The sequence below is a fragment of the Clupea harengus genome, chromosome 15 (assembly GCF_900700415.2).
Source record: "Clupea harengus chromosome 15, Ch_v2.0.2, whole genome shotgun sequence".
NCBI lineage: Eukaryota > Metazoa > Chordata > Actinopteri > Clupeiformes > Clupeidae > Clupea > Clupea harengus.
This window is the reverse complement of record NC_045166.1, coordinates 22780718-22802292: the sequence shown is the minus strand read 5'-3', so window position 1 is coordinate 22802292 and position 21575 is coordinate 22780718. Positions and strand designations below refer to the sequence as shown.

At 41.3% G+C, this 21575-nt stretch overlaps 5 protein-coding genes across 6 annotated transcripts in view; 1 reads left to right on the top strand and 4 right to left on the bottom strand.

The window, feature by feature from the left end:
• Positions 1-5536: 5536 nt before the first annotated feature.
• LOC105901725 (gap junction Cx32.2 protein-like) lies at positions 5537-8024 on the bottom strand. Its single transcript, XM_012829221.3, has 2 exons — positions 7866-8024; positions 5537-7114 (listed from the first exon to the last, which is right to left on the bottom strand). The coding sequence occupies exon 2, from the start codon at positions 7085-7087 to the stop codon at positions 6350-6352; it is 738 nt and encodes a 245-aa protein (XP_012684675.2). The 5' UTR covers positions 7088-7114; positions 7866-8024; the 3' UTR covers positions 5537-6349.
• An 848-nt stretch (positions 8025-8872) lies between these two features.
• On the bottom strand, positions 8873-11208 carry gja13.2 (gap junction protein alpha 13.2). Its single transcript, XM_012829260.3, has 2 exons — positions 11088-11208; positions 8873-10182 (listed from the first exon to the last, which is right to left on the bottom strand). Exon 2 carries the CDS (start codon positions 10158-10160, stop codon positions 9321-9323), a length of 840 nt encoding a protein of 279 aa, XP_012684714.1. The 5' UTR covers positions 10161-10182; positions 11088-11208; the 3' UTR covers positions 8873-9320.
• A 113-nt stretch (positions 11209-11321) lies between these two features.
• gja11 (gap junction protein, alpha 11) lies at positions 11322-13960 on the bottom strand. The gene is made up of 2 exons (XM_012829360.3): positions 13819-13960; positions 11322-12838 (listed from the first exon to the last, which is right to left on the bottom strand). The coding sequence occupies exons 1-2, from the start codon at positions 13958-13960 to the stop codon at positions 11919-11921; spliced, it is 1062 nt and encodes a 353-aa protein (XP_012684814.2). The 3' UTR covers positions 11322-11918.
• A 98-nt stretch (positions 13961-14058) lies between these two features.
• On the bottom strand, positions 14059-16972 carry hsdl1 (hydroxysteroid dehydrogenase like 1). Its single transcript, XM_012829454.3, has 4 exons — positions 16525-16972; positions 15969-16414; positions 15153-15380; positions 14059-14954 (listed from the first exon to the last, which is right to left on the bottom strand). The coding sequence occupies exons 1-4, from the start codon at positions 16742-16744 to the stop codon at positions 14883-14885; spliced, it is 966 nt and encodes a 321-aa protein (XP_012684908.1). The 5' UTR covers positions 16745-16972; the 3' UTR covers positions 14059-14882.
• A 77-nt stretch (positions 16973-17049) lies between these two features.
• Positions 17050-21575, top strand: part of tbc1d32 (TBC1 domain family, member 32) — a 67337-nt gene continuing 62811 nt past the window's right edge. Inside the window, exons 1-6 of one of the 2 annotated variants that reach the window (XM_031582077.2) lie at positions 17050-17262; positions 18073-18262; positions 18775-18936; positions 19314-19491; positions 20349-20420; positions 21058-21183. In XM_031582077.2, coding sequence (XP_031437937.1) covers positions 18108-18262; positions 18775-18936; positions 19314-19491; positions 20349-20420; positions 21058-21183 — 693 coding nt within the window. In that variant the 5' untranslated portion in view covers positions 17050-17262; positions 18073-18107. Of the gene's footprint in view, positions 17614-18072; positions 18263-18774; positions 18937-19313; positions 19492-20348; positions 20421-21057; positions 21184-21575 lie in introns of both variants that reach the window. The other variant, XM_031582076.2, reaches the window with a different exon arrangement.

The window sequence follows — 21575 nt, the reverse complement described above, 5'->3', positions numbered from 1 at the left end:
CTTTCATCCACTCTTCTGTTTGGCTCATCAACAAGGGTTATTGATAGTTATGTTTCCCAGAGACATAGGGTCTTGCATGCATTACTAACCATTTCCCTCCTCTAACTTCCTCTTCTAACTTGGCACTGTAATCACACAGATTACACATATATTGGCCTCAATGTAACCACACACACGCAAAGAGAACACTTAAATTTTGCGCTTCACATAGGCTTGTTCCTTTGTTCATCGGAACATATGCACGCAGAACTACAGTGGCCGAACACACGCACACATTCTTTCTGGCGCACACCCGACAGCACACACTCGAGCACACAAGCTCACGCACACACACACTCCCTCTCTTTTACACACACTCTCCTTTATTTCATTAGTTACATACATCAAGTTAAATGACATATTGTGGGTTTTATTTCTGATCATTTTGTGGATAAATGCTTTGATTGTATATGCTGCACTATTTAATGTTGCACAAGAATGAATGCTGCCAACTTCTTCTATTCAGAAGTTTATCAGAGTTCCAAATTGATAGTTAAATATATTTTATGAGACTGATATATGAGATTGATTTATGAGATTGTGACTGGTCTTTATTTTGACCACTATTGCAGACACCACACAACTTAAATGAACTGCGCTTGTGTTGAATAGGTGATGCCTGTCCTATCGGGTGAGATTACCAACATATTGTTGCCCGTGCCCGTGTGAGGTTGGTACCGATTGTACTTTCAACAATAAAATGCTATCTGTGGCTGAAGAAAATGGAGGGAAAATGTGAGCACAGCAAGCCTTGATTTTGCTCCTGGTTCTGTTTGGTGTCTGTCTGTAATAGTCTGTGGAGGTTTGGATTTGTGCTTTCATTGGAGATGGAAGGCTGCATCAGCACACAGAGGATAGTCTTATGAAAAGAAGAAAGGTCTTATGAATGAATGCAAAGAATCATTACATGCTTCAAATGTTTGGCTATTATTTTGTGTGACAATCAATGATATCTATATGTCATCATACTTTTATTTGCCAGAGAGAATATCTAATGTCTACGGTATTGCATGTCTGTTGATATTCCTCTTTCATCAAAATAAAAATAAATAATAAGATAAAAAGACTAACACAATGCACTGTAGTTGGTTAATTGATCTGAGATGACTTGATGTTGTGAAGCTATTAATAGGTTCAGTTCAGTTCAGAAGCTATTAATAGGTTCAATAGGTACAGTTTCCCATGTGTTCATACATATTTTTCCTCCCTACATGTTCACATCAAGTGTGAACAAACACAAAAACGGGAGCGTAAAGAGCACAAAAAAATAGCAATTGATTATTGTCCCACAATTGATTGGGCCTTGAAAAAAACATCTATGACACATGGGACAGTCCGTACCCAACTTCCTGACCAGTAGATGGCATCAGCATTAAAGCTGTTGGTGCAGGTGAATCTATCCACAGCTCCTACCATTAACAGCCCAGAGCTCTGCCTGTGAATGAGATGTAATATGACCAGTCGCATTCAATAAACATCAAGGTTTAATGTTTGCTATATGATATACAGAGTCGCCATGAGGTGGTTGAAATAAATTGACTGACATCTATAGCTATGGCTTCAGATGCTAATCAAGCTTTTCTAATTGGATGATGAAAGCATTGGGAAAATAATGAATGCTTTCTTGCAAGTGTGGAGTATATTGTGTTCTTTTTTATATTGTTTCTTTCAGTTCCTCTTTGAACAACAGAAGGCACTCCTCGCTCTGAATTATAATGTGCTTGCTCAATGATTTCTGTTGACGGTAAGAAAAGCGGACATGCACTCATGTGACTCATGACGTCCACTTCATCAAGTATCCATTTACCCTACAAACAACTCATTTGTTAGTTTAATAATACACACCGTGGTCCCTGAAGGTGGTTTGGCAAGTCACATGTAGAATTGTACCGTTGCAATCTTTAGTGAAAGAGTAGATGTCCAATAGGAGCTCTGGCTTCTCCATGTATGCACAATTTATGAGTGCTTGGATGGAACATGATCAGCTCTGGGTTCAACTTGACAAAACAGAGAAGTGGCTGTCCCACAGATCGACCCCTGTTCATCAGTCCAGGGTTCACAATGGCACATAACAAACAAACACATCACATAACGAGGCGGTTCATGCTGACAGTGTTCACTGTTTCCAGTCCTCATTACTCCCATTCACTTCTATGGGTTTAACACATCAGTTACTTTATGGAATCAATTACATTTTATTCATTTATATATATTTTTATAATTTATATTTAGTGCCTTTAATAATAGACATTATCTCAAAGCCCAAGGCCTAAACCTGCCAAGGTGACAGTGGCAGGGAAAACCTCCCTTTTAACACACAGAAACCTTGATCACAACCCATCTGGTTTTTGGCTGGGATAAGGATAGAACCTGGGGGTGGGTGTCGAGGGAAATGAAGTGAAGCAAGCAGGAAAATATACACCTCAACAATGGTTACATCTACATTCCCATAGCTGTTCATACATTAGCATCTCACGTCATCAGTGAGTAGCGCCCACGAGTGGTGACACAATGGCAGCCATGGTTACCCAGCATACCCACTGTACATTGGCTGTCTGGTGGGAAGGTGACCACCCCCCCCCCCCAACACTTATGTACTGACCAGATCCAAAACTACTTATCTTAAGCAATTTCCAGAAGCTATAAGATGATCTCACTGCAGTCAATGAGTTCAGTGTTATCATACTCATTATCTAATCATCCATGTGATGTGGTTCTGCTCCCACCTACCTAAATGCTCTTGTAAGGGCAAATGTTACACCCAGGACGCTGCGCTCGTCTAGTGAGCGTCGTTTGGCACTGCCGTCCGTGCAAGCACGGCAATCCAGACTATTTTCATTTGTAGTTCCACGTTGGTGGAACGAACTGCCTAGTACTACCAGAGCAGGGGCGTCCCTCTCTACCTTCAAGAAGCTTTTGAAGACCCAACTCTTCAGAGAGCACCTCCCCTCCTAACTGGCACCTGACTAGCGCTTAACTTGCACTTCAGCAGTTACATTCCTGCACTTCTTTTTCCTTTTTTCTAGGTCGTTGTTTTTCTAATTCTCATGTAAAGTAGTATTTATTGCTCTTAGCTTGACTGTTCTCTCCCTTGTACGTCGCTTTGGACAAAAGCGTCTGCTAAATGTCTAAATGTAAATGTAAATGTAATGATGTTCTTTTAGAGTTTGAGTGTGTAGTTTTTAGTGGCATGTAGTGTTAAGGTTGTTGAATTGCGAGTACTTAGGGTGGCCGACAATTGCTATAACAACACAAAAAGCCCTATCACAAGCCAGTGTTTTGGTTTGTCCATTATGGGTTACTGAAACATGGCAGTACAACATGGTGGACTCTGTGGATGAGGACCCGCTTCCTCTAAGCTAACGAAAACGCAATGATTCATATTTACAGGTCAGTATACACTGATGAAAACATCATTATGAATACTATATTTCACTTCTACTCATAAATGCCACTACAAAACTACACACTGTGCCTTTAAGGAAATTCCTCTACCTATTTGAAGCTAATAAGCTGAGTGAGAAATGTCTGAAATCCAACAGAATTGTATGGCAAGGCCAAAGTTGAGTTGTATCGTCATTCTTTCTCACCTTCATTTGTTCACCTCTCGACCAATGTTAATGAGTCATTCATTACTGTAACCACTGAGTCTTTCCTGACATCTAAGATGTGAATGTACTCATACTTCAGGATTGCTTGTACAAGACCACACAGTGACCCCTTGGCTTATTTGTCTGGTGGTGACGTGATTGCTGCACGAGAACACGTACTGACCCAAGGAGTTGGGATGCTGTTGGCTCTAGCCTGGCCAAACATCAGATAAGACATGTTTCCTGATTGTCACACCACAGTGAAAACACTGCATCATGTATCAAAGACTTTATCTTTCACCACATCCACACAGAAATAATCAAATCTGTTAACGCTGTGTTGACAGAGCAGCTATCCGATGGGAAGGGCCTGAGTTATCTACCCAAACATTGCAAAGGGCCTGCATGAAGTGAAACAGGCACGACATGCACGTTCAGCTAGTTAGCCTGAGATTCGCCGGGGCCCTGACAGGCTTCAGCAGGGAAGAATATGCCATTAAAACAAAACAAGTGCACATTACTGAGGGTCAGAAACTTTTAAGCAACATGGTGAAGGTATACTTTTTAAGTAGGGCTGTCATGCTGTGTAATTAATTCATATAAAGTTCTCGCAGATATCAATTTGCTGAGGAAAGCATTTCAAATTCTGTCAGATTCGCCACTGACGTGAAGTGACAAAGTAAAAAAAGCCTTGACAGTGTGATGTTCACCACACATGAATGGCAAACAACAGATGTGTACGATAGGGATTTAGCACAGTACATTCTATGACACAAGAAGTTATAGAAGGAATTCTGTCCACGAAAGCAAAGGCTGCTTGAACTTTCATAAGGAATGTCCTTTTTTTTTTTTTTAAAGTAAATCACACTTTTTTCACTTTGTTCATAAACCACCAGTCTCAACAACAGCAATGAAGAAGCTCTGGAATGCTGGCCCTCTAGGCAGAGTTTCAAAGAAAAACCATACTTGAGACTGGCCAATGAAAGGAAAAGTCTAAGAGAGCCACAGAAACAAACTAGACGGGCCGCGTATTGGTGTGTAATATAAGACTGCCGCACGAAGTGAGATAATGAGAATGGATTCCACAAATTAGTTTTGCGTCCAAAGAATGTGGTAGTGATGCAGAGCTTGAAATTTTGTCTGAACCTTTACATCACAAGATGTTAGCTAGTAAAGTGCTAGGTTTTAGCTTCGAACATTATTCAGTAGGTAGAACCACTCCACATGAATCGTAATGAGTTAGAGTAATGCACCTTCCAGAATCCAAAGCTATTGCCCAAAAAGTGCTTCGCGCCTACCCCACTTCAGGGGGCGCTAGCACAGAGGGACCCCCCACCTTGGGCCACAAACCTTATATTCCGTATCAGACATGTGGGTCTACAATCATGCCAAGTTTCATGTGGATCAGTGAAGTCTAAGTATTTGATATGATACGTTGACTAAAAATCAGTGAAATAGCTTGCTAGTTTTAGACAAAAAAATCTGTAATGTATAAAATTTAAGTTTGAAATGCCAAGTCTCAAGCCACCATTTGTATGAGGATACAGTTTCTGCAGTAAATGAGGCACACACTCAAACTCTAAAAGAACATCACATGGATGATTAGATTATGAGTATGATAACAATGAACTCATTGACTGCAGTGAGATCATCTTATAGCTCCTGGAAATCGCTTAAGCTAAGTAGTTTTGGATCTGGTCAGTACAGAAGTGTTGGGGGGTCACCTTCCCATCAGACAGCCAATGTATGGTGGGTATACTGGGTAACCATGGCTGCGATTGTGTCACCACTTGTGGGCGCTACACACTGATGGCGTGAGATGCTAATGTATGAACAGCTATGGGAATGTAGATGTAACCATAGTATAATCTGATCATGAGTGACAAAGAAAGAAGAAAGGTGCTAACTTTCTCTAATGGGTTCTTTTATTTAAGAAATGACAAATGACAAAACAAATATTATAAATATAAAAACACAAAACAATGTATTTGCATCACAATTTTCTATTAACATTGTTAAATATTTCAATATTTGAGTAATTGTTTGAAATGTTAAATTTTATGTACAATTAATGATTACTGTTTAGTAGTGATCATGACAACAAGGTGCACAAAAACTTATGTGTGAAAGTCCATTTGGAAATCAGCTGAATGTTGGCTAAATTGCTAGGCAAATCAATATTTGACTTCATATGTGACTTTTCTTACAGACCTTCATAAGGAACAAAGACTTTCCCCTTGCTTCACATACAATTTAATTTTAAATAGTCTTGCCTCTCTAAACAGTCTCATCATATTATCAACATAAACAAAATAAATCTTGATGCCACCAGGTACAAAACCATGTCCAAGTGTTACTTCAATGAAAAACAGACATGTGATGCACAAGGACCATTAGTATTATTCAAAACCTGTCAACAGATAACCAAAAATGTGAAACAAGACTTCCCATGAGGTAAAAAAACAGCAAATAAATAAATCTACTTTTAATTTGTTCATTCTATCCATTCTGTACTTATCCACATTAATCCTTTGTTGGATACCCAGTTGGGTAAACAAATAAATGTAAATCATTACATTACATTTACATTTAGTCATTTAGCAGACGCTTTTGTCCAAAGCGACGTACATCACTGTCTCATTCAATACACTATGTGATGAATGTTACTGTGTCTGCGTGGCCTGCATTCTCTTGTGTGACCACTGAAGTCGAGTGCAATGTTACATTTTCCCTGCACTGTAACCTGACATAGTGATCATCTGCTGCGCTCCACTGTAGTTGGGCCTCTTCTTGCAATTTCTGCACAGCAGGTAGAAGATCTCCACCACCGTCAGCAGCAGAGACACACAGGACACCGCCAGCATGAAGATGATAAAGATGGTCTTCTCTGTGGGCCGTGACATGAAGCACTCCACCTTGAAGGGGCAAGGCTCCCCTTCGCACTCTATCCGGGGCACGAACACAAAGCCGTAGACGTAATACTGACCCACGATGAACGCAACCTCTAGAATAATCTTAAACACCAGGCTGGTCATGTAGCTGCCCAAGAGGCTGCCTCTGATGTGAACTTTTCCTTTGTCATCCGTATATTTGGGCATCTTCAACCCTTGCCTCCCGGCTTCATTCTGTAACCTCTCCCTGAGTTTGTCCTCCTTGTGCACAATGTGTATGACGTGACCCAGGTATATCAAGGTCGGGGTCGACACAAAGATTATCTGCATCACCCAGAGGCGAATGTGGGAGATAGGGAAGGCCTGATCATAGCACACATTTTTGCAACCAGGCTGTTTTGTGTTGCAAACCATCTTGGACTGCTCGTCACCCCAGACTTTCTCTGCGCCAGCCCCCAGCACCATGATCCTGAAGACGAACAGAACGGTCATCCAAACCTTCCCGATGACGGTGGAGTGGGATTGCACCTTTTCCAATAAATTTGACAGGAATCCCCATTCTCCCATTTTGTCTGATATCCTAGGCTTTCCTGTCTGAAGGAAAACAGCAAAAAGGTTATGAAACAAAATTAATATTTAGAGAAACTAGGAAAGAAATCACAGGCAATAGCTCACACAGAAATACTGTGCTGTGATAAAGATATGTGGAGAAAGATAAGGTTTGCTTAGATGGTTCTGTCTCCTTCTCATTCAAATGCTAATTAAATGCCCTAATACTACTACTATCCTATTGCTGCACATCCTAACATAGTCTTTGGAATATTCAGGTGAAATAATCACAACTATTTACATGGGTTACATCATGGGTTTGAAATTGAACAGATATGCTAGAACAAGTTTTCTGCTCTAAGAGAAACATCTGAAAAAAACATTTCATTAGAACAAACCATACAACTATCAGTATTTGTATGTTTGTTAGCATTTATTAACTCAAGACCCACACGGACAGTACAATTTACCATGTACATTGAAACAACTAATCTGTGCATGCCACCCTAATTAAAGATATACATAACACTTTTCTAAAACCTTCAACAGCAAAAACATGACAGCCTAAGAAAAAATGTATAATTGTTGATGGCCAAAAATATATTTTTTATCCCAGACTCTCAGTCATCTTCATTTTCTACACTGTCTGTTCTTTGCTACACAGGTAAAATTAATACATCTAGTCAACAATTCAACTATAATGACACACCTTTTAAGTATCCTAGACACGGGAGCTATATGGTGTAAGAAAAGCAAAGAAGGCATGAAGGAAATGAAGGCAAATGTAATGCCTTACCTTATGATCTGCTTGCTTCCATCAAAAATCACACACTGCAGAGTCAGATGCCTGAATGATCAAATGTCCGTATCTGGTGTCTACCTTGAACTTTACCTAAGAAGTTACACAAGTCCTGCGCACAGGCAGTCTGTCACGTCGACATCTACAAATGATAAATCAGAAACACGAGGAAAAGGGTCTGTGTCAAGAGTATGTGTACATACACTAGTCAATGACTGACAGCGCTGAGATAAGCAAGAATTTTGCGAATAAATCCGAAAAAATTAGATTCTAGTGAACGCATGAAATGGTCTGGCCTTTAGAACATACCTCTCAGAGAACCCATTTTTATCACAGTGGATTTGTATTATTGTATATAGTCATATGTTTTTATAATATTAGTTATTAAAGCAACAATTTGCTACTTTTTGAGATGTGTATTGTATTAACAACTTCATTTGGCATCATCTTTAAATTAAATTTGATGGAATATGGTCATGTGAATTATTAGATTAACACACCTGTCATTCTCACTATGCAATATGTAGTTCTGTTGTTTGGGTAGGAACACTTAAAGAGGCCTTCACAGCACGATATTGGCAACAATATTGCATGTCAGCAAGCTTTTATCAGTGTCATCAGTGCTGTTGGTAGTATTTGCCATGTTTTTGCATGCTTTTTAGGTAGTTAACTAGTTTTAGACCAACACTCCATAATGCTTTAAGTGTTTTAGCTATTACATGCAAAGCTATGTATTTTAATGCATGTCATGTGTGAAAACAAATATCCTGCAATGAAATATACTTCTTTGCTGTGCTTATTTGCAGATCACCATTTTTATTGTATATATCTGAGCTTTTGATTATTACAAACATCAACGTACAAAAACGTTTTTAAACATAATTTTGTCTTCTAATTTTAGGTATCTACTATACTGATTTATTTGGAAGTTTGGAAGATTTATTAGACCATGTTCAGGTGGATTGATCTCCATATGTTCATTTAAAAAGGCTTCACAACAGAACTCATATTGGATGTTTTATTTATTGAAAACAGTATCAAAGATCCACATTATACTTTCAAACTTACACAGTTCACCATAAGGTTTAGTTTTGAATGTTTATACAAGTTCTACATCGTAACAACAACTAGCATGATAGTTCCAAATTGATACAGATCTAAATTTTATGTTCCAGACATGTCTTGTGAGGTAAATACAAATACTGTGCAAAAATGTTACTTACACATGACATGTTTAATAACTTAAAACTGATTTACAACAGGCAGCACATAATCAAAAATACAAGGTTTTATTAACACTAATACCAACAATCGTCTTACATCTCAGTGATATCATAGGGACTAAGATAAAAATAAAGTCTCTTCTCAAACAAGAATAGATAAAAACTTCAAGACATCTTGTGTTGAATAACTCATATGTACATAACACATATACACACATTCACATAAACTTCAGTGACGCTCCATCAGCCTCTTCTCCTCCCTGGCCCCATCCAGGCTCCCTCCCAGGCTCTGGCCGTCAGTAAAGTGCGTGTTAATGTTGTTCTGTGCCACGGTGTCCACATCCGCATGAGGGCTCCAGCTGGGTGGGGGGGTGGTGTTGCGGAGGCGTTGGTTACGGCGGCCACGGGCACACTTGGAGCAGAGCAGGTAGAAGAGCTCCACCACGTTGAGCAGCAGGGACAAGCCGGCCACAGCCAGCATGAAGATGATGAAGATGGTCTTCTCAGTTGGCCGGGACATGTAGCAGGCCACCGTGAATGGGCAGGGATCCCTGGAGCAGGAGAACATGGGCACCATGATGAAGCCGTAGAGGTAGTACTGGCCCACGATGAAGCCGATCTCCAGGAGGATCTTGAAAAAGAGCTGCGTGAGGTAGCTGCCCAGCAGCTGTCCCCTGATACTCACTTTCCCTTTGTCGTTTGTGTACTTGGGCGCCTTCACGTTCTCCTCATGCCTCTGGATCCGGTCCCTCAGCTTGTTCTCCTTGGAGATGATGTGCATGGCGTGGCCGAGGTACATCAGGGTTGGGGTGGACACAAAGAGGATCTGCAGCACCCAGAAACGGATGTGGGAAATGGGGAACTGCCAGTCATAGCACACGTTCTCGCAACCAGGTTGGTTCGTGTTGCACACCATGTTAGAGTGTTCATCCGACCACACACTCTCTGCCGCGGCTCCTAGAACCATGATCCGGAACAAAAAGAGAACGGTCATCCATACTTTCCCGACGACTGTGGAGTGGAAATTGACTTGTTCCAGCAGCTTTGAAAGGAATCCTAGATCTCCCATTTTCTGTGATGTTCAGTTTCTCCTATGTAAAAACAAACAGAATAGAAAGACGTTGGTGTAATATCAAGTAAAGCTGATAGAGCAGTTCCAAAGTACACACTTTTTGAATTTTAATATTCAAATATTAATAGAAGACCGATAGAAAGATTCTACAGTACACAAAAATGTTAAGAATTAGAGATAAAAAAAACCTCAGTATCAATAAAAGCATCATACAAATCCCTTTTAGGTGTTTAACCTGAAGAATAACACCAAATTGGGGAAGACAGCCTTCTGTTATAAGGCACCCTACATCTGGAATGAGGTCCAAAAATCTTTACGGTTGTGCTCATTTATTTCACTAAGATAATTCTTCTTAAATCTTATCACATGTACAACTGACTTCTCGTGCAATGATTGTAACTGTTGACTCAACCATAGTATTTTACTGAATATTCAAAATTGTTATTTATCATCGTTCCCTTGTACTCCTGTACTATTTTATATGCATATTTATTTTTTTTTTTAATTGTATTTCTTTATTTTATTTTCCAATGTATTAACTATTCATTGTACCCTCGGCACCATTGTAAATGAGGGTCTTATTCCTCAATGTTTTTTCCGAGGCTTAAATAAATAAATCAATCAATCAATCAAGATCAGAACAGATTTTGACAGTTGCTTTTGTAAATTACATATTTTCTGACAATGGTAACCCATGGCTCCACTATTATGGGATAATTAGAGAAAAGACAGAACAAGACAGCAACAAAAGAACAATCATCACTAAACTTAGTCAAAAGTTTCTTTTTTTATATACAGTATATTCTTTCTGTAGATTATTTTCATATTGTCAGCGGTCAATAGTAATATGATTACCTTTAATTGTAGAAATCAACAAGCTTCAATTACCAGTGAATAAGACAAGTAACATTTTTGGTAGCTTACCTTGAGCTGAAACCAACTCTTGCCTCCTGAACAACTTCAACCCAACTAATGACCTGCTGGGGTTGAACCTTGAGTTTTTGGCCCATGTGAATATTGCGAAATACCCCTGAATATGGCTAACCGTCACGTCTGATCTGCAAAAGAGAGGCTGGATTTTGAACGCAGTTGTTCACCGGTCATTCAGTTGATTCAGTTAATGATTGACAGAGGGGCACGTATGTTTTTTTTTTTTTCATAAAGCCAAACCACTGGTATTTATCTATACTCTCTATCTCAGCAGGATAACAGAAAAATGAATGTCATTTATGAGTTTTGGGCCGCAAGCATTGGTTAAGCAAGCTGTCACTCACTTCAGCACCTTTGGATTAGTAATTATGTGCTCTGTGCTGTACAGAGGTTCACTCATGTCCTTCGAAAGTCTTGTCACTATTCAGGGTGCTTTAACAGACTCTGTAACGAACGAAGAGTCCCTATAATAACACTTGCACAGCCTATGAAGGTTTCAAGTGAAATCACACACTCAAGGTTCATAGTCAATCAAATACGTGAATTTTATTTGAAAATAATACATCACACAAGATTCCGCACACAAATCTATCTAAGGACAAAACTAAAGAAAAAAAAAGAAAAAACAGTTATGTCTGCTGTTATGCAATCCTAGCTGCTACAAAACCAAAAAGGCTTATGTTTACAATCTACTGTAAGCCACTGAGGCATTACCCCTGGACACACTCAAGCCAGACACGCGACCCCTCTCAGCCAATGTTTACACTGGCCAGGGTGCATGGGAGATCCCTGTGTTTGCAGAGGCTGCCCTGGTTGCAGGCTGGATCAGATGTGTACCTCCTCCATGTTAGCGCTGTTGTCCTCAGACGCCACACTCCTGGTCACCTGCTCCTTCTTCTGCGGCTCCCCCTCCCTGTTCGGCCAGTTCTCGATCACCTCGTCCTTGGCCTTGAAATCCCGGTGCTCCAAAACTGGAGTGATAGGCGTGACCGTGTAGTCCTGCCGCCGGTTCAAACACTCCTTGACCTTCTTGACGGTCAGGTAGCCCATCTCGACCACGTTGAGAAGCAGCGAAACGCAGGCCACCACCAGCATGAACCAGATGAAGACGGACTTCTCTGTGGGCCTGGACAGGAAGCAGTCCACCTGATGCGGGCAGGGGGACTTGCTGCAGACATAGCGGGCATCTAGGGTGAAGCCGTAAAGGTAGTATTGGCCCAGGATGAAGGCCACCTCCAGCAGGATCTTGATGAAAAGGCTGATGATGTAGCTCCTCAGGAGGCGTCCGCGGATGCTCACCTTCCCGTCGTCCTTGCTGTACTTGGGCACCTTGTAGCTCTTCATGAGGAACATGTTCATCTGCTGATCTGGGATCTGCTTGCTCATCTGGGCGCGGACCTTCTTCTCAATGTGGACCACGTGCAGCACGTGGCCGAGGTAGACCAGCGTGGGCGTGGAGACGGACAGGATCTGCAGCACCCAGAAGCGCACATGCGAGATGGGGAAGGCGTCGTCATAGCACACATTCTCGCAGCCCGGCTGTTCCGTGTTGCAGACAAAGTCCGACTGCTCATCGCCCCAGACCTTCTCTGCGCCGGCCCCTAGGACCAGGATGCGGAAGACGAAAAGGACAGTCAGCCAGATTTTCCCAATCACCGTGGAATGGGACTGCACTTTATCTAGCAGCCGGCCAAGGAAGTCCCACTCACCCATATCCAGTTTAGCTGTTTTAAATGGGGAGGAACCTGGAGGGGTTTGAGAGGGAAAGAAGAAGGGGAGAGGGGGGCATATCTTCAGACACAGAAAGAAGGGACATAAAATGTTGTGATTTCAACAAATAAGGGATTGCAACTGGGAACACAATGACCTACAATCTCTTTTTTTTTGCCCTATGTTTACTTTACTTAGAGGGTTCTGTACTTGAGCTCTGACAACTGATGACAGTATCAGTCTCTTGCACCAACACATTTCTGCTGATTGATGAAACCAGGATCCACAACTCTATCTCGTTTTAAGAACAGTTAGTTCAAGTCTGGTGTAAATCAAGGCTTTAGTCTTGATGAAACCCAAACATTTCTTTATACGGTTAACATAATCTCCAACTTCCCAGAAACTGCCAAGCAGTTACTGGGTTTTGAAATATTTTACCACCATTTTAATTAAAAGTACATTTAAAAGTAAAACTCCAATTAAAAAGCAAAAAGTGTGGCCATTTTAAATTAGGATGCATAGTAATACATGTCGATTCTTAAGTATCCAGTACATCTCCCTCTTGGCAGACCGGTGGAATGTGTTGTAGGCTATGTAGAGGACTTTAATCCAAAAGGAAAGGGGTGCTACTTTTGCTACTTTTATGCGAAAACAAACTCTCACTTGATCCACTTTGGTTTCAAGCTTGAGAAACAGACATTTAATGAGTTATTAATCTACTTAAAGCCACTCAATTACTTGACTGCAAATTCAACAATCTGTTTAAAAACATTAATGAACATATGGCTTGAGTAACATACATATTCTATATATATATATATATATATATATATTTCAGAGCCTAAAGTAGTTATCTGCCGCTTTGCTACCAAAACACTGTAATCAAATACAGTTGATTACACTATGTACAGCTGTAAATGTGTAAACAAAAAAATACTGCTATGACACACAAATATTATGTCATTATAATAAACATTGTTATGCACTGGTTTGCGATATTTGGAGTTACGCTTACCTAAGAGAGAAATGTGAGTGCCAGGTCTTGGCACAGGCGATCTCAGTGTGGCAGCAGGACCTCGAGGATGCAGGGAATAAAGTGACTCGAACTTGTCTTGCTGTGGCTCCAGCCAAAACAAAATAAAAACTACAACTCCCATACCATGCTTGGAGCCATATTTGTAAATATTCGTCGTTTTATCACAAATTGCACTTATCTCAATGGTACATACAAAACAATTCACATCCACAACACATGTGAAGCATCAAACTTTTTTATTGAAATTCTCCAAATACTCATGACAGAAGCACAGTAAAGATAGATTTACCTTCCAACCAGTCTGCTAGAGATCTATTGCATTTAGCAATACACAAATCAGAGCCTGTATATGAGATTATCACTGGTATCACATTATCACACCATACCGCTATAAATATAGAATTGTTATTCATTTTTATGGCACTGCTATTTCTATTCATGTGAAGTCAACACAAGTCTGTTTCCAGTAGTTCCATAGTTGTTTATAACACAACTGAATCTATGTAGATGATTCAAGTCAAACCAACTTCAATAGTACGGTTTCTCAAAGAAACCACAGTCAATCCAAAGAAAATCCACTTGATCATTCTTTGAAACGATTTAGTCATCTAAAGAGTAAAACACTCTTCCTTAAATCGTTCAATCAATTCCCACAAACCACGTCTACAGGAGAAATAAACACGTTACCTCCAAGGAATGGTCTCTGATGCCAAATGTATTTTGTGTATATTTTTTGCATGAGAGAAAATAATTGTTGTAGTGCCGCTGTAAATGAACACTGCATACTAACGCATCCTTAAGACATGAATCATAGTGGGTTTAAAAATAGATATAATGAGTCACAACAACCTCTATGGAAGGATGCATGATGAACAAAATTAATGTTTTAGCTTCTCCTTTATGGAGATATTTCTTCACCAGACTCCATTTGACTCAGCTCTCAAATGTGTTCTTAAACTTGAGGGAGGTTTATACCTAATGGTTCAGTGCAGCACAATAAGGAGAATCATGAAAGGTCATCAGAGGATGGGTGGAAATGTCTGTCAGGCTGCGGTAGCCAGCATACGGGACCCCAACATCCACATCCACTCAGGCATCCAATGGGCCAGTCCAAGCTGCAGGAAAATGTAAGGGAAGAGAGGGAGGAAGAGAGAGGGGGAGAGAGAGAGAGGAAGGAAGAAGGAGAGGGGGGGAGAGAGAAAAATAAGCAGTTTAATAAGATTCCTTTACAAAAACATAAAACCAACCCATTTGTTACATGTCTAAGTGGTCAAGGTATGTGTCTGTGGTGCCTTTTAACAAATGCACTGTACCTGGACCGAGTGTGGCCAGTAGCCTGTGGTTCGGTGGGTGATGCCCAGGGTAGACACCGCATGCCGGGCGTAGACCTGAGCTGAAGGAACTAGCCAGCTGCTCGTCACCACCCGACCCCCCTCATCGGGCCCCTGCGAGGCCACGCGACAAGGGACCAAGCTCTGCACAAAGATGCCCTGGTGGCCATACTCATAATGTAGTGCACGGCTGAAGTGGTCCAAGTAAGCCTGTCAGAAGGGGGTACAACACAGTAATGAGAAGCAGAGGCAATCTACAGGGGTTTGTGTCTAGACTTCAACAGCAAACAAGCGTTTGTGCTTGGTTGTCCTTGCCTGTCCCTTCAAAAGTAAAAACTTCCGCATTCAGGGAAATTGTTTGCACCTTTTGCGTTCAAACCCTTCAAGCTAATTTAAAAACTTAGATTGCTTTTGGGAAGTTTAGAAGGGTATTGCCCTTGCTTCTATGGGAATTCACGCTCTGTATACGTTCTGTGCCGTGATAGACTGTTTGGAATAATGACTCTGCAAAGGGTGCCACTCAAATGCGTACGAGGTGAAGGGAATGCAAATAGCCGTTATCTGTGACTGTAATCTGCCTCTGAATCTGACAATGAATACTGCGTGGGTGCACTTGGTCAAACAATGCAAGAATAACTCATGAGACACGATATACACCCAACATAAGATGTTTCATCAAATCAGTTTGAGGTTTTAGCAACAAGAAAAAGCTGTTGTTTGGACAGTTTGTTACATTAGATTAATAAGATTTAGAACAATGGCTATTATCTGTGACTCTAATCTGCTTCTGAAACTGACCGTGGATGCTGCGAGAGTGGTCTTGTCGGGGATGGGTCGGATGCAGGCCCCCGAAGAGATGTTCACCACCGCCCCTCTCCTCCTTTTCACCATCCCAGGCAGGGTCAGGCGTGTCACCAGGCTGGCTGCCGTGATGCTCCTGTTCAGCATGTCCCATAGCCTTCCCTCTGACAGGTCAGTGAAGCTCTGACGGAGGTCCAGAGAGGTGTCTAGGCTGTTCACCACAAAGCCTACCTCCTTGTCCCTAATGGCGTCTTGGATAGGTTTACAGACCGACTGACCATGGCAGAAATCTGCCTCAACCAAGATGGCCTCCACACCATAGACCTCAGAGAGGCCCTTGGCTGTGCTGGAAAGAGTTCTGATGTCAGGGCTGATCAGAATGATGTTGATGCCATGCCTGGCCAGCTCCTCGGCATATGCTATTGCCACGGTCTCTGATGATCCTATATGTCAAAAAAATATACAAGAAAAACAGACTTCATATAGATACATGCTATACACCCAACATGAAACTCATTTCATCAAATCAGTTTGAAAAACAATAATCTCTCACCATAAATGACAGCCCATTCTCCATATGACCGCACAAGGTCTCTGTTATTGAATAGTCGAGGTATGAAATGAAGCCTAAGCAGCCTATAACAGTCCCGAGATACAATGGCTGCTTTTCTGGCTGTGTACAATGCACCGACCAGAGCTAGCGCCTCTACATAACAATTGCAGGACCGCGCAATTTCTCTGTACAAAAGGTCAAAGCTGTCCACCGCAGCCATACTCGTCACGAGTTTAGGTTTAACTAACTGGCAAGCTAGGAAATGTAAACAGCAGCGTTTTTACGATGGTACGACTATGTTAAGTCCTATAAGCTCATCAACCGAACACTCAACATATACGTATTTCAATATCGAATTAAAACAATTGTTATAATGTAAGAAATCTTAGATGACAAACAGTAGCTACAGTTCAGAGAGGCTTGCACATCAATGCCGGAAGAGATCTGGGCAAACCGGACCACGTGACCTTTAGATGACATCTACTTAAAGTCGCAGACAGTAATAGCACCAGATCAGACAGTTGTAATAACTATTATCCCGCACAGCTCATTGCGGAATCATTGTTAGTTTACCGTATTACGTCACTGTAATGCCTTTCTTCGCTTTGAATGGCTTTCCTAATGCAACTTTCAGCATCTAAGTTGGACAGTTTGGAGTTTCCCATAGTGCACCGTGCCATGCTGTTTCCATAGAGACTGCAGTTGATACAAGCCAGTGGTACCTGAAGCAAGCTAATGGTATCTACTAGTGTCTTCTCGCCTTTGAAGTAGTCGTTGCTCGCTGACATTCAACACAGCATCAACATCTGACCTTGTTGCTCGGAACGTCCTATCTTGGCTGTCTGTTATAGTTCGTGTTAAAAGTTAGAAAGGGAGAAAATAAACTGGGAGAAAATAACTAGCTAGGTGGCTAGGATAGCTGCATATATTTAGAGCTAAATAACGTAACCTATCGGTTGGTTGCAAAGAAATGAGCTAACATGAGTGAGATAAATTATAGTAGTTGCAGTCTGGATCCTGATATTTGCTTGCCAGATTAGTCGAGTCGAGAATTGTACTTACTAGATGCATGGAGAAAGCAAATGTTTGGTAGGTTGCTAATGGTAAAATGCTAACGTTATCCTTCCTTCGTTTGTAGCAGCACAAACATAGGAGTGACATAGGGAAACGTTCTGTGTCTGTGATAGTCCTCTGCAGACTACTCTATAATGTATACATGCAATTACATGGTCAGATAATACAAACTGATAAGTCAATTAGAGCCATTACTAGGCCTAGATATAAACTTGCTTAATGTCCTGACCAACATGCTTGACTGTTTGTTACATTAGTGATGCTTATGAGGTTAGACCATCTGCAAATACAAATTGTGTTGTATGTCTAGAAACATTTGGAAGAACCTTGTCTACCCATCTTAAAATCTTGTGGTCTCTCCATCACAGCATCTACAGCAACTTGCAACCCACAGTCCCCCTATTCTGAATGTCCAAATGGTTTCACATTGTTAATCTGTTTTTCTTTCTTTCTTTGTGCATTCATTTTATGCAGAAAGCCTATTGACTCCTTAGCATCAGGCAGAGGCAATGTCTCAGTTCTCGGTGGAGGACGAGGCGGAGCTGCAGTCTCTCCTCAGGCAGCTGTTGAAGACCACCAAGGACCGCATCTCTGGAGCCCCGTCTGTCGAGTGCGCTGAGGAGATCCTGCTGCACCTGGAGGAGACTGACAAGAACTTCCACAAGTGAGAGACACTGGCAGTGAAAGCATTCAACTTTTACAAGTGTGGGAGAGATAGCCTGACTGTTTAAGCCAGAGCACTCATTAAGCACGCGCATGAGGGGAAAGAAGACCATGAAACCAACTGTGCTGTCTAGTTATAGATCATGATGTTTACACATTTCTGTGGCCAGAAGTTAAAGTCCAAGTATACATTGTAAAAATCTACAAACTTTGTCATTCATTATTCTCTTTAACACCAGTAAAGTAGTACTTGGATCCTGTATAAAAAAAAAGCCAAATCGTTCGCAATCTTTTAATTAGTTTATGCAAAACTTCATTCATTTATACGAGAGCTAATACATTTTATTGAGGTTTTTAATCATGGTGTTGGCTGCTGTTTGCCTTTTAAAATTGAAGTGTCTGGAATGTCTGACACTCTCATTTGGCTCTTTTTAATTTGTCCCTGTCGTCTGAGGGTTTATTTGCTTGGCTTGGGAAGCACTGATTTAATTTCTTCTCTTTTCTGTGGTCCAGCTACGAGTTTGTGAAGTACCTGCGTCAGTATGTGGAGAGCAGCCTGGGCGCCGTGATTGATGAGGAGACCGAGAACTGTGCCAGGGGAGATGGGCATGCCATCGGCACGGGCCAGGACACGTTAGTGCACGCTGTGACGAGGAAGACCAGAGAGTCTGTGGAGTATGGGATCTCATTCAGTCATTCACGTATTCTGATATGGAAGAGTTCAAAGGCTATGGGGACACTGTAATTGGCTACTGTCTGGCTTTAATTTGCTTTCAAATTTGACCTGAATAGTGTTGCTGTTTCTAAACTGGCTTTTACATATGTATTGAGACAATGAGGTAGACATACCCTGACAAAAGTGCATAAAACAAATATTAAGTTTATGGTTGTGTATGCAGGTTGTGTATGCAGTACATATTGTGCCCATACATATCCATGATATATTTATTGATGTTTTAGACAAGATAGCAAATTATTATGGCTTGATATGAATATATATATATTCTGCATTGTGCATACATCATGGCCTTATTCTTGGTGTTTTGCTGTAGATACAAACAGATGATGCAGACCCTGAAGAACACCATGATGGTGGTGGTGGAGTCGCTCATCAACAAGTTTGAGGAGGACCAGCTGAAGAAAGAGGAGATGCACAGGAAGAGCCAGCGCGAGCAGTCCAGCAGCCATTACACAGACAACTGCTCCGACAGCGACTCCTCCTTCAACCAGGTGTGTCTGTCGCTGCCCTTCTCTTACTGCAAAACTGGAAATATCACTGAAATATACATTTAGCTTTTAAATGTTAATCAAAGGTGCGTATACGTTGTCTTATAAGGCAGTGAGGCTGAAGCTCACCTGATGCACATATAAAGGGTGTGATATCTGCATTCATATATCTCAATGTCTCATAACTCACAAGTCACTGACTATACTTGAGAATGACTTCTTTCAGGTTAGCAATGTCCTTCTTGTTTCAAGCTTTCCTGATGCAGCATTATCACAGAGATTATTCTACATAAACCTAAAAAGGCCTAATAATGGCTGAATTGAAAATACTCTTTAAAAAGAAACCTTGATAAAATACTGAATACATGCGATAGAAAATACTGTACTGAAAAACGTGATAAAAATGTATAAAATATAAACAAGTGAAATAGAGGTCATCAGTGCGGAGAAAGGTAAATTGTTTAAAACAAGCCAAACAAATGCACAATTCCTCCAACACAGCCTCAGTACCCTTCATAGAGAGTTATGGTGTTCAAGAGGCACTGTTTCTGAGCGGTGTTAGTGTTTGCTAACATGGGAAAAAGACGGGGCCTCACATCTCAGGCAGAAAATCGAAAGCATGGTCAACAGCCAAACACTCATACCAAGTGAAACATAAAACTTAAATGTGCAGCTCAGTTGCTCCAGGACATTAAACAGCGGGTATAGATATGCTGACCTTAAGGTTCAGAATCTGTCGTCTCCGTGTTGCATTGCAGAGGCAGCTCTTTTCTTCTGATGGAAATGTTTTGCTCACCTGGTCGTAGCCGAGTTTTTGTAGATGCACTGCTGACTTGACACATGCTTCCTTCCCCCCACAGAGCTACGCCTTCATAAAGCACGAGCAGCTGCAAGTGATTGCTGACAAGCTCGATCCGAGTAGGCCAAAGGAGGTATGCTGCCCTGTGCCATCATCACTTTCTCTGTGTTCAGTTATTTATTTATTTTTTTTCCCTCTGAGAGAAAGCTCTATGCTGGTATTCTGTTTGGGGCACTAGACTTTGTGTGCTCTTATCTTAAGCGTATGCGTTTGTGTGCATGTTTCTGTTAATGGTTTTGACTGCAATATAACGCATAATGCGTGGGCTTGTGAGTTTGTGTGTGTACTGATGTGAAAATAAGGCTTTATTAATGTCATAATTTGTAATAAAGTAATGTTCTATTGTGAGTCTAACCTGACAAGGAAGTGAAGTTGGTATTGCAGTGAGATAATGTTTGGGAGTGTGTACGTGTCCCCTTGGACGTCTGTCCTTAGCTAACCTGTTCCCTGTTTTGGGTCATTGTGAATAGCCCTAAATGATAAGAGTTTCTTTGTTTGGTAGCTTCTGTTGCTCTCTGCTCCTCTCTTCCTCTTACCTCATCTCTGCTATAAGGAAGAGGTCTTTTACCTTTGGATTATTTTAGTCTAAGATTTATTTTATGTCTGTAATGCTAACTGGGTGGTAATAAATCTATTTTTGATACAAACCGCTGGGTTGGAGATTGTCTGGTAATTTCAGTGTATGTGTGTGTGTTTTGGGGTGTTTGCAGGTGCGCTGGGAGGCCCTGCAGTGTCTGTGCTGTGCTCCCCCCTCTGACGTGCTGAGCTGTGAGAGCTGGAGTGGCCTACGCAGGAACCTGTCTGCAGCCCTCGCCGACCCTGACCCTGATCTGAGCGTATGACACACATATAGACACACACACACACACACACACACACACACACACACACACACACACACACACACACATATAGACACACATACAAACACACACACACAAACACACACACATACACACACACACACACACACACACACATATAGACACACATACACACACACACACATATAGACACACACACACACACACACACACACACACACACACACACACAGACCACTCTCACTGAGCAGGAGCCTGTAGACCACAATGACTTGTTGTCTGACACACAGCCATAGACAGCCACACAAAGACGCAGTGTGGTTGTAAATGGCAATTTATACTAACCTTCCAATTGACCTCACTCTACAACACACAAACACACGCGCACACACATACACAGCTGA

Coding starts and splice junctions, on each gene's coding strand:
- hsdl1 (XM_012829454.3), bottom strand. CDS start 16,744: ATGGCTGCGGTGGACAGCTTTGACCTTTTGTACAGAGAAATTGCGCGG. Junction 16,415..16,524: donor AGAATGGGCTGTCATTTATG/GTGAGAGATTAT, acceptor TTTGACATATAG/GATCATCAGAGACCGTGGCA. Junction 15,381..15,968: donor CCACTCTCGCAGCATCCACG/GTCAGTTTCAGA, acceptor CCCTTCTGACAG/GCTTACTTGGACCACTTCAG.
- gja11 (XM_012829360.3), bottom strand. CDS start 13,960: ATGGGAGTTGTAGTTTTTATTTTGTTTTGGCTGGAGCCACAGCAAGAC. Junction 12,839..13,818: donor CACTCACATTTCTCTCTTAG/GTAAGCGTAACT, acceptor AAACCCCTCCAG/GTTCCTCCCCATTTAAAACA.
- gja13.2 (XM_012829260.3), bottom strand. CDS start 10,160: ATGGGAGATCTAGGATTCCTTTCAAAGCTGCTGGAACAAGTCAATTTC.
- LOC105901725 (XM_012829221.3), bottom strand. CDS start 7,087: ATGGGAGAATGGGGATTCCTGTCAAATTTATTGGAAAAGGTGCAATCC.